Source organism: Nipponia nippon, unplaced genomic scaffold, assembly GCF_047370975.1.
Source record: "Nipponia nippon isolate SJK-2023a ecotype South Korea unplaced genomic scaffold, ASM4737097v1 scaffold_13, whole genome shotgun sequence".
Lineage (NCBI taxonomy): Eukaryota > Metazoa > Chordata > Aves > Pelecaniformes > Threskiornithidae > Nipponia > Nipponia nippon.
In genome coordinates, this window is record NW_028262324.1 from 1,401,159 (window position 1) to 1,413,162 (window position 12,004).

General features: G+C 59.0%; 1 protein-coding gene across 1 annotated transcript; it reads left to right on the forward strand.

Moving 5' to 3' along the window:
* The first annotated feature begins 1,517 nt into the window (after nucleotides 1-1,517).
* LOC148056499 (elafin-like) lies at nucleotides 1,518-2,459 on the forward strand. Its single transcript, XM_087750312.1, has 3 exons — nucleotides 1,518-1,602; nucleotides 1,881-2,042; nucleotides 2,220-2,459. The coding sequence occupies exons 1-3, from the start codon at nucleotides 1,539-1,541 to the stop codon at nucleotides 2,222-2,224; spliced, it is 231 nt and encodes a 76-aa protein (XP_087606438.1). The 5' UTR covers nucleotides 1,518-1,538; the 3' UTR covers nucleotides 2,225-2,459.
* Nucleotides 2,460-12,004: the final 9,545 nt, after the last annotated feature.

The window sequence follows — 12,004 nt, forward strand, 5'->3', positions numbered from 1 at the left end:
GCACTGCCCTCTCCAGCCCCGGCAGCAGCTGAATGCCAAAGGATTGCTTAAAGATTAATCCCGTGCTTGTATTTCTCAGTAAAAGTGCTAAACTGGTGGTGCACGGCCCAGAACGTCTGTTTGGGTGGGCTAAACACTCTCCCAGTTACTTAATAAATGACTTTACAAAATGCTAAGTGCAGCCACAGCAGCAATAGGGAAACTGGACAATCATTAACAGACAGCCAGTAAGTTCGGGTCCAGTTACCGTGGCACACTGGGCCATGAGGAGGGAAGACTGGGCAGCAAAGGGCATGGTGAGATGCCCACCGTGCCCTGGACGGCAAGCGGGGGCTCCAGGGCAGAGCCATGGCGGGGGCTCAGGGGCTGTGTGGAGCACGCAGGGGCGATGCTGGGGCTCTTGCTGCTCCTCGCCCTGCCCGGTTGGGAAATCAGGGGCTGTCCCCACCTGCCCTTTGCAGGAACACGGGGCGTTGGGCGGCGGGGGGTGCCTTCCCCTCCCGGGGCATTCCCAGCGCCTGTTCCCAGCACAGCTCGCGTTCCTGCCAGCCCCAGAAATCCCAAGGAAAGGCTCCAGAAACCTGTTACACAAGGCGAGGGGGACATTGACCCACTGGTGGCAAATGGGGTAATTTCCCATTGCCCAAGAGCACCTAAAGAAAACAGCTTTGCCCGGGGCAGGGGTGCAACCTCCTTGCGAGGGGGAAGATGGAGGCCTGAAGGCTGGCGAGGTCTCTGCCCTCTGAGCAAGGACTACGGCCCCTTATCCCCACAGCCATCAAGAGCCAGGGCTCAGTCACGCCAGGGCTGCGCGGAGCTAACGCTCCCACCCCGGCGACGCCAGCCACTTTCTCCCGGCACCAACCCGCTTCCCGCATGGCAGCGGCCACCCAGACAAGATGCCGGGGTTCAGGTGACCCCCGCAGAGCCTGGGAAAGCTCACCCTCGCCTGAGCCAAAGCCGCTTTCCCCGCACGAGCTTACACCACCAGCAGGGCAGGAGCCAGGAGGGGCTGGGGCAGGTTTCCTCCAGGAAAAACTCGGAGGATCGGCCCTGGGAAGGCACAGGCAGCCCCATGCTCTGGGCTGTTGCTGATCTGGCTCATGCTGTAGGGTCTGCTTTGTGGGTCCGCATGCAAGCGGGGTACTGAGGGCAACCCACGTAAGGGGCCCCAGAAGGGATCACAGCACGGTCACCACTATGGTTTCCCCTGACGAAGCGTGCCTGCCCCGGAGAGCAGCTCCACTGCCTCCAGCCTGCGTGGGGGATGATGCCCTGGACCATCTCCCCTTGGCTTGGCCCTCAGCCCCAGGCATGGCTCCAGGGGACAGCTGTGCAACGGAATAACTACTTTTTGAGCAATTGTACAATCCCGTTGGTATCTTGTGCAAAAGGCTTCCGGAAAACACAATAGCAGAGGAAAAGGATACAAGCACTGGCACGTGCCCAGCCCCATTGCCCACCCCCATCCTCCCCAAGGGTTTAAATGTCGGCTTCCCCCAGCTCTCCACGCTCGCACCTCTCGGCAACACGGCAGCATGAAGTCGGTGGCCGCCCTCCTCCTGGTGGGGATGCTCATCCTCTGGACAGAGCTGCCGACAGGTATGAGATGTCCAAGGATAAGATGGATGAGGGGATGAGGGGATGAGGGGATGAGGGGATGAGGGGATGAGGGGATGAGGGGATGAGGGGATGAGGGGATGAGGGGATGAGGGGATGAGGGGATGAGGGGATGAGGGGATGAGGGGATGAGGGGATGAGGGGATGAGGGGATGAGGGGATGAGGGGATGAGGGGATGAGGGGATGAGGGGATGAGGGGATCATCTCCCAGCCCCTCAGCTGCCAGCAGCCCGGAGCAAACAAATCCCTCTCCTTGCAGGCAGCGCCTGGTCCTGCCCGCCCGTCCACATCACCTGTGCAATACCCAACCCACCAAACCAGTGCTACACCAACCAGCAGTGCCCACCATACAAGAAGTGCTGCCCGTCCTCCTGCGGGAGGAGATGCATCTCACCCCGATTTTCCCTCCCACTCTTCTACGGTAGGGTCTCAGGAGCCTGCGCCCACCTCCCCGGGTAGCAGGGGGGTATCTGGTGACGGTGGCTCTGGGCAGGGAGGGTGGCACCCCACCGTCAGGCTGGTGGGGTGACTGATGGCCAAACACGGGGGCTGGGGTTACTCTAAGCGCCAGACCCAAACTGTTGCTTTTTCTCCCCAGCATGAGCTCCTGCTCCCAGGACAGACCGAGGGCCGTCCCCGTGCCGCCCCAGCACCCGCCAGCTGCCCACACCTCTGATAAGGCTCGTCCTGCCCCATGCCAGCTCCCAGGAGGACGGGAACGGCCACCAGCCCACGCTCAGAGACCACCTCAGCGACAGCTGCCCCGCAGGGCTGCCTGTGCGCCCTCTCCCTCCTCTTCCTCACTGCTGTTTAACCAATAAAAGAACTTGTCCCAGCAGTGCTCACGATGTGCAGCTCCTTCCCCCCCTCCTCCTGCCTCTCTCCAGGCTCATCCTGGCACGTGCCCCCGCTGCTCCCAGAATTTCTGCCTGGGGAAGATGAGAGCAGCCCATCTGCAGACTCAGAGCGTGGTTGGGGGCTGGCTCGGGGGAGCAAATCCCTCCAGGTGTTTAAACTACCCACAAATATAACTGGATGAAACTTCTGGCTGTGGGATTGACATCTCACATGTCCCAAGGCAGACACCAAAAGCTCCCTGCCCACGGCTGGGGAGAGCTACTGCTGGAACGAGTCCTTCCATGGTCACCGCAATGGACGAACTGAGGGAGGGAGGCAAAGGCTCAGAAATTATTCAGTGACCGAAGGAAGAAGCCCTATGGTGAAAGGCCACCTCTCTGCTCAGCTCAGCCTAGGGAGGGCAGAGAGAACTGGAGAGCCCATGCAGTGCCAGGGAGGCTGGAAATACCAGGCGATCTGGCAGGCACAGGCAGAACAAGGGCTGGGAGCTCATCAGCCAAATGCAGCGTACAATCCGACATTGCTTGACCACTGCAGTGTCCTACTGGGGGAAAAAAAATATCCCTGCCACCCTTACAGCAAGCCACCCCTGAGCGGGAAGCACTGTGCCACACAAGCCCTGGGGTGACGGGGCAGAGCCCCAGCGCTCCCCCAGCCATCTCCGCACCCAGGTGGTCCAGCCAACACAGAGAAGCCTGATTACACCTCCCGCCGGTCATTAGTCACAGATCACAGCCCTCCCTCCTCCATCAGGACCAGCTATTATCAGCTATTAAGCAGGCATTTCCATACAGCTGGCTAATTTGATAATGCTGCAATTATCTTGGTTTGTTAACAAGATTAAATTGCTAATTGGTTTGATTAAGCACAGAGCTCCAGGCATGGGATGCCTCTCAGCTGGTAGTGCTCATGGCCCCGCACAGCCCAATGGCTGCTGTGCCCAGCGCAGCAGCTCCTCCATGGAGACAAGGGCAAGGCAGCACCCCAGGAGGGGTTCATCCCCCCAAAAACTGCTGCCTGGGGCCTCCAGATCTCCATGTGATGGCCTGGAGAGGTCCCTCCTCCTGCCCCGAGACAGAGCCGGCTCTGCCCATGTCACCGCTGCCACCCAGCTGCTGGCCCAGGCAGGCAGGAGATGGCTTTGGGGCCAGAGGATGCTGCGGGGATATCAGGCCTGCCTCCACCCCGCTGCTTTCTCTTTGGGAGCACTGCAAGTTAGAAATCCCTGAGGCAATGCCCCAGCTGCGCACCTCCACCTGCGTCAACAAATCCTCTGCCCTCCTCTCCCCACGCACAGGTCCCTGCCACCACGCACAGCATTTCCAGCAACACCCAGCTCACCACCAGAGCTGTACTGGGGAGCTCCCATCACCCTGGGTTAGACTCGCCTGTGCCCCCCCATGCAGTCAGCACCCAGCTGGGAGGAGCTGGGCAATGCCCCAAAACACGCCCAGGGCAGGATCACCGATTGTGGTAAGCTCCTGGCAGCATGCTGCGACTGCAAATCTTTCGCCTTCTGGTCTCTGGGGAGGAGGGGAATTCTCCTCTGTGCCCTAGGTACACGCCAGCAAGAAGCAGGACAAGCAGCGAGCCCTGTGTCAGAGAACAGATGTTTCCATGCTGGTTCTTCCCACATCATCTGCTTCCCCAGGGCGAGAGCAGCCTGGGGATGGAGGGGGTCGTTTTCTCTGCCGGGGGGCTTACCACAGCTCAGGACTCGCTGCTGTGGGACCTTCTCCTGGGATGAGCCCGCCAGGTCTGGTGCTGGGAACGTGGGCAAAGGCTGCACTCAAGGACCCGGCTTTGGGTCAGAAACATCCATTGTGGCATGTCACAGCAGCATTGCTGGGCAGGGAGCCATGCAGCTTGTTTTGCATGCAGCAGGTCTGGCTTACTCCATCTTCCCTCAAAACAGGGGTTTTGGGGCCAGTCACTTGGACCAGTCCCAAAGGAAACAGCCAACACTCCCTGCATCCCAGGGGATGGGACCCTGAGCAGCTCCCCGGGGAGCCACCGGCATCACGGAGGTAGCCTTGCTTCACACAGAAATGCACTTTGGTCCACTCTCAGACAGAGGCAGGGCAGAGGATGGAGAAGGTCTCACCCACAGCACACCCCTTGCACACCTGAACATCTTTTTAATATTTGCTTGGAGCCTTCTGCCTGCATATTTTATGCTCTGGCTCAGGAGACTGGGTCATCAGGGTCTGAATACAGAACAGTTTGGTGCTCAAGAGTGATGCGAGACCTTTTCAAGAGATAATTCAAACCAGCCTAATAAGAATTACTACAGCTTTGAAAAGGGAGGGTTATTTAGCTAGCCCGGCCCAGGAGTGGGCAGCCGTAGTCCCAGCAGGACGCAGCAATCGCATCAAATCCAGAGGAAAAAAATACCCTGGGCTGAGCAGATGCACTCGGCAGCGGCTCTGCCCGTGGTCAGGTGCCATGCATGGCCCTCATCTCCTCTGCAGAGAAGCAGCGGTATTTCAGGTGGGAAGGGGAGTCAACACTATTCTGGTTCCCGCCATAAAAGAAATATATATACACCCCTCTGCAGAAAAATAAGCCATCCTCACACTGCTGAAGGTCAACAGAGGTATGAATTCACTCAGTGCTTTCTTCTGAGGGATGATTTATATAAACTCAGTTCCTCACCTGGGCCAAGCCACCCTCCAGCCCCAGGTGTCCCACACCAGCTGATGCACTCCAGCATTTTCTCCCTGAAGATACAGGGATGCCTTTTTTCTGCTCCCGAGTCTTGCCATGAACATGCCTTGGCTCGCCTGGCCAGCATGCACCAGTAACCCTTCCCAGTGCCCTCCCCGAACACAGCAAGGGGGGGACACAGGGCACCAGCTCCTGCTGTGCTAGGAGGGCAAAGGGGGAGCCACGTCCCGGGACCGCACAGCAGAGGGGAGGCTGCATCTGCCACTGGGAAGCCTTTGGGGCAGCCGGTGTAGAAGCCGTCCCTTCTGCCTGGCTCCAGCACATCACCCTGGCCGTGCACCACAGCCTGTGCGGCGGGGAGCCCCAGAGCAGCAGGGTCTGGGACTGTGGTCGAGGGATGCCAGAGCAGGCCGCTGCGATTTCTCTCCCGCCTGAAGCACTGCCAAGTCTCGCAAGCTGCTTGTGACAAAGCCCTTCGGTCTGGCACAGAAAGGGCTCTGCGTGCCCCACGACAGCCAAGGGGCAGCAGGGCTGGGCAGAGCCGCTTGGCTCCATCCCACCAGGAATCCTCACCAGGCTGCTCTCCGCTGCAGCGCACATGGTTGCGCACCCAGGAAGCCTGTCAGATGCTGGCAGGGCTTCCCTGAGCCAGGGAACCAAAAGGAAAGGAAGGCAAAAAAACAAAGCACTGGCAGCAGCCTGTAGCTGGGGGAGAGCCCTGCACGCCAGCAGTCCCTTGTCCCCGTGCAGAGAGGGAGCAGAGGAGACAGAAACCTTGTTCCTCAGCAGTAAGGCGCGCTGCACGGAGGCACGTGCGACAGCTCGGCAGGAGGCTGGGCAGCGGCGCAGGCAAGGCTGGGGCTGTCGGGCTCCCGCTCCCACGCCCTCTCCACAGCCCCAGCTCTCAGCTCCAGGGCCAGACCCGCAGTCCCTCAGGCAGGCTGATGTCTGCATTCAGCCAAGCAGCTGGGATATTACACAAATAACGGCTCTGGCAAAGGCTGGTGAAGCACTTGAAGGCTCACACAAAGCAATTTGCAGAGAGGAAAGCACCAGCAGCAAGCAAAGCACCTCCCATAGGCACCAACCCCGCAACAGCCCCTGCTCACGCACCAAACTGCGGCACAGATCCCAAGTCGTGGCCCACACGCGTGCTCTGGGCAAGGCCAGGGTCATAAACTCACCACCACCCCCAAACCCACCAGCACAGGCACCAGGGTGCCTGCACACCCCCTCCCAAACAGGGCCACTCACCTGCAGCAAGACCCTCCCAGCTGAAACCAGTGCCTCCCCACAGCAAAGTGCTATAGAAGAGGAGGGTGGGCTATTTATGCTATTGGGCAGCCCAGATGAGCTCCTGCCACTCCCCAGCCCCAGCTGCGGAGGGGAAGCCATTTCCCAGCTCCAGGTCCCGGCACCGGCTCCCCGTTAGCACCAGCAGCATCGCAGGGGGAATTCCTGCCTCTCCAGCCCTGCCGGTGCCAAGGCGCACACAGATGCTCCTTTCCCTGACAACTATGTAGGTTAATAACATGCAATGTGATTGCAAGACACAGAGAACCGCAAAGCTATGTCAATATTTAGCTTTTACACATTTGGCTAATTAGAGAGCAACCTGTGATTCCCTCTGAAGGAGGCACGGCTGCTTCGCCCCCCTCCTCCCCTTCTTTATGTTCCTGGTTCAGATGGGATAAACGTCAGCTCGTTATTTCTGGAGTTCGCTGGTCGCAAACGGTCTGTCCCAAAATGCTATTCCCAGGCACTGGATATCAGAAATCATTATACTAAATAAAGCTTCATGAATGATTCATGAAGCTGGGTTTCACATTAATCAGGGAGAGATGGGCAAAAGCAGCACAGCGTCGCAGACCGCTGTGTCGTGTTCTTGCCCAGGCAGGCAAATGGAGAGGTTTGGACCTTCAAGGCACAAATCAGAGATATGGTGCAAATCGGAGAAACACCCTGGTCCCAACACGATTGGAGCCTGACCGAGCAGAAACCAAAACCAGGCAGTGGGCCCTTGCCCAAATAGCCTTCTGCTTCAGGAGCTCCTCAGTCACGTTAATGAGCCCAGGGCGGGCGGCTGCTGCTCCGAGCATCCTGAGATGCACGACTGCTTTTCACATTAGCCCCGGTCTCCAGCACGGGGCTGGGCCAGCGCTCGGGACTCACGTACTGACTCCCTGGCTCTGGGCACTAGGGCCACTAAAAATAGAAAAATGTTTTTCTGAAATGTCGTCGGGAGGCTCCTTCCAGGGCCCAGGCAAACGGGGCTTCTGCCCGGCTGCCACGCTGCGTGCCAGCACGGGCTGTCCACCAACGAGCGTTTTCTTGGGATGCAAATACTTCTTCCACTGCTCCAAGACTTTGGAAAGAAGGTAGATGTGTCCTCTCTTGGTACCTGAATCTACTTAAAAAGGCAAGCTCTGAGCTCTGTAAATCAATGAAAGAGTGAGGGGTGCCCTCAACACGACAATGCTGGTGGAAGGAGGCGACGAAGCGTGGGATCCTGTGTGCATTTTGCAGGAGCGAGTGCCTGTGCCTCTCCCGACCGGCCAGGCTCAGCCGGCGAGCTCTCGGCTTTGGGTCTGCCCCTCCATCCCTGCCTGCCCCTCTGCCGCTTGCTCAGAGACTCCTGGTAAACCAAACTCAGAGCTGCTCTCAGGGCTGATCCGCTGCCGAGGGCACCTGCGGGGAGCGAGCGGGTCCGTGCCAGCCTGGGTCCCCAGAGCCGCCCTGCAGCTCCAGGGTGGCACGCCGCCCCGCTCCCCAAGGCTCCAGCATCTTGTGGGGCGGATCACCGGTGCTGCAGCTCCATCAGCCCCGCGTCCTCCTGCTTGGAGCGAGGTGTCCTGCCCACGCAGGGATGATGTCTGCAGGAGGGAGAGGCAGAGATGGGATGGAGGAAGCCAGCAAGTCCCTAGCATCCTTCAGAGCCTCAAGACCTGAAGACCCTCTGCCACTGGAGCCCCTCTCACCACCCCCAGCACTGCCAAAACCTCCTGCAGGGAGCCCAAAAGACAGCATCCTTGCAGAGACGGGCGGGCCTCTTCCCCTCGGTCCATGCTCCATTAATCTCCAGCTGTAATTGCTTCTGCATGCACACCCCTGCCAGCACAGAGGCAGCCGCAGGCAGAGCTGCAATGGGAGCCGGCCGCTCACTGAGAGCCTCAAGCCACCGGGGCACTTCCACCTGCAAAATAACAATAGTGATAATTCATCAGCAATTTATAGTTTTGACTTTAAATTTCTAGCTGTGTCGTCCCAGCCGGGCAGGGACCGAAGGGGCCCAAACCCAGCGGCCGCTCTCCATCCCCAGCTCTGGTGGAGAGGCAGAGCCGAGGGCAGGTTCGCGGCCCCTGCTCCTGCCCGTGCCAGCCCCTCGCCTGTGTTTCCTGCGGGATAAAGGTATCTGCAGGATCAACCATCTCAGGGAAACGGCATCTCCCTTTATGCCGACCCCCTCATTGCACGGAGAGACTGATTTCCAACTTGTCCCCTTGTATCATCACTAAATACTAATTTATAAGGCAGCACCATTTCAGGATGCCTCTGAGTTGCCAGGATTTTCAGTACGGGTGAAACTTTCAGCTGCTTGGCACCCACGGTGCAAACAAAGAGCCTGGGCTGGCTGCATCCCCCCAGCCCTCGCCGAGCCGCGCTCAGCCCCGTCCCGGCGCAGCTTCTGCCTGCGTGGCATCGCCGTGCCCAGGGCTCCCTGCTCCGTCCCGCCCGGCCGTGCCCGGTGGGGGCCAGGGACCACGCGCGCTCCCTCCGTGGCCGTGGCCGTGCGCAGTTATGGAAAGCAAAGTGCAGGGCTCTGTCTGCACTGCACGAGCCTGTGCAGAGTCAAAGGCTCGGCTGCACTCTTGGTTACTCGCATGGTTTGACCTGCAATATTGTAAGATTTAATTACGATTAAATTTGTGCTTCCATCATCACCTGTTTCTCTCTTGGCAGAGAAAGCAAGCAGTGAGCGTGTGCTGCCGGTGTGATCCTGGGTACGGTGATCAGTTGCTGGGGCTTTGTCTATACTAGTAATCTAAATGTGCCTGGGCTGGCTCCAGTACCAAAGCCCGGTGGCAGGGAACAGACCAAGTCCTGGCCATGAACCTCTCCTCTAACACCACGCTGCCCTTCTGGCAGCAGCCCTGTCCGCGGCAGCTCCTAGCCCTGCTGGGAATGGCCTGGAGAGGGCTGCCTGGCCGGCGGGAAGCCCTGGCCCGAGATGCTCCAGCAGATTAACGATGAGCCTGGGAACGGCCCTTGGCTTTGCTGAATTTGATTTTGGGGATGTGTGCGGGGCATTGGAGGGCAGCAAAACAACCTGGGGCAGAGACAGCAGAGGGAGGGGATGCAGCACACGGGAGACTGCAAGCTGCTGTAAGATGGAGGCAGTGCGTGTCCTCGGGGCGTGTGGAAACCCTCCGACAGCAAATCATTGCTCTGAAGTGCCTGACCTTACACTGCACTTACATCTCCCTGCTCCCTCTCCAGAGGTTCCCCATCTATATAAAAAATAGCCACTGCTGCGATACGACTCTCCAGATTTTCTCATATTTCTGGTTACAGCTTCAGAGCCCAACCGCAAGCCAAGGTCTCCAGCAAGTTCAGTGAACATGCATTAATCTTTCCTGGCTTAGGCACCCAGTGGGCTCAGTAAAACTCCAAGCCAAAAAAGTTTCAGGCTGTGAGAGCTGTGGGCCGTCGCCGGGCAATACGCCAAGAGCCTGTCCCGTGCCCGCAGCCGGACGGCAACGCAGTCACCTTACTGCAGGGGGCTGGATGCCACGGGTGCATCCGAGGGCTCCAGAGTCTGAAGGAGCTTGGTTAAATAATTTCCAGCATGGAGCAGGCTGATATCCCCCCGTCAGCAGCTCCTACAGACACGCTGTGGCTGTGAAAGGAAGATGGGGCTGGTAGGGATGGGACCCCCAGCGCTGGTGGTCCCCGTTCCCCTCCTCCTGCTCGGAGGATGCTGCCATCACGGCGTGGCTTTCCCTCCCCACCACCCCGTGGGCTGGCTCCAGGGAGAGGCAAGGCTGCGCGGGGCTGGCCGATGGACTGGGACCGGGTACAGCCGATGGACTGGGAACAGGGATAGCTGATGGCACGGGAATGGGGACAGCCAATGGACTGGGAATGGGGACAGCCGATGGACTGGGAATGGGGACAGCTGATGGACCAGGAACGGGGACAGCGAATGGACTGGGAACAGGGATAGCTGATGGCATGGGAACGGGGACAGCAGATGGCACGGAACCGGGGATAGCCAATGGATTGGGAACAGGGAGAGCCGATGGACCGGGAATGGGGACAGCCGATGGCACGGGAAGGAGAAGCCCAAACCCCTCCAGCCGGAGCTTGCGGGAGGCCGGGGGGGACAAACACACCAGCGAGCGCTGAAACCACAAGGAAAAAAAGAGAATTAAGGAAAGCCCAAACGACTTTGCCGCTAAGAAACGCAAGAGTAGGCTTTTGCGTCTGCCCTAATTTAGCTCCTTCCCTCTGGAAAGGGCTATTTGTGAAATGCTTTGTGTTCGTCTCCCCGGCATTAATCAGCCCCCGGCTCCACGGATCCCCTGCGCTCGCTGGTGCGCCGGCGCTCGCCCCGCTCCATCCCACCCTCCCACGTGGCAGGTACCCAGCAGCTCCGGCCTTTCACAACCGATGTCCAAGGGGCTGAAAAGTGCTTGAAGATTTTTCTTTTAATTAAAGGAGTTCTGCAGACATGCTATATTCATATATATTTTCCCCTATTTTTTAATTTATTGCTACATCAGCTATTAAAAAAAAAATAAAGGCAGAAAGAAGAAAGGAAGGGAGCTGCCACAAGCTGAGCGCCTTTCGGGATGACTCACTGCAGTACTGAAATGGCTGCTGGCTTCAGACTCACCCTGCCTCTGCGATTTGCTTCCAGACTGCAGAAGAGACCACGGCAAGAGGTTTCACCCCCGGTCCCCGCACGGAGGATTTGCCATGTGGTTATCGACATAAACCCCGCAGGCTTCGGCGGGAGGAGACCTGCCTTCCCCAAGAGAGGAAGATGGGGGGAGACATGAAAGGAAGAGATGGCGAGGCGTTTCCAGCTGACCTGATTTTCTGCCTGTTCCCGTCTCCACGTCGCTGCCTGTTAGTTCAGGAGTCGCGGTGGAGGCGCAGGGCTGGCCCATGCTGCGGGGAGCTGCGCCCTCCCGGTGCGGCTGCAAAGCCGGCTGCACCGAGTAAGGGCCCTTGCACCTCAATTTGCTGGGAAAGAGCCTTAAAATGGAAGGCTCCCTTTCCTGCCATGGCTTGCCAGCGCCAGTGCCAAGTCAGCCCAACAAGCTCCAGTCGGCTAACGGGAGAGTCAGGCCTTTCGCATCCGAGCTTGTGCAGCAAAGGGAAAATTCCCCTGCAGCCAAGTCCCCTCTGAAGGCTGCTGCGATGCCAGCAGAAGCCTAAATCGGGCATCTGCAGCCTGGGAGATGAACTTCGCTCTCCGGCAGCTGCTTCCCGCCAGGGCTGTGAGCTGCAGCAGGAGGCACGGAGGCGTCTCCCCTCCCTGGCTCCCCAGCCCCTTCCCGGGGGGACCCCAGAGCCCCGGCATCTCCCTGCCTCGCTTTCCGCACACGCCTCAGCTCCTCCGCACGGCCCCGGGGACACTCGGCAAACCTCCCGGGGCTGGGAGAGCCCGTTCTGGGGGGACAGGGCTCAGGTCTACCCTGTGGCGGTGCATAAATAAGACTCTGGTGCAGAGACAAAGTGCCAGATGGAGCGGGCACCCTCGCAGCGCCTGCACGGCTCCCAGGGCACGGCTCCTTCCCTGAAAAATGGCCGGCTGAGAAATATTTTCAGAAGGGAAAAGAAAATTCACCC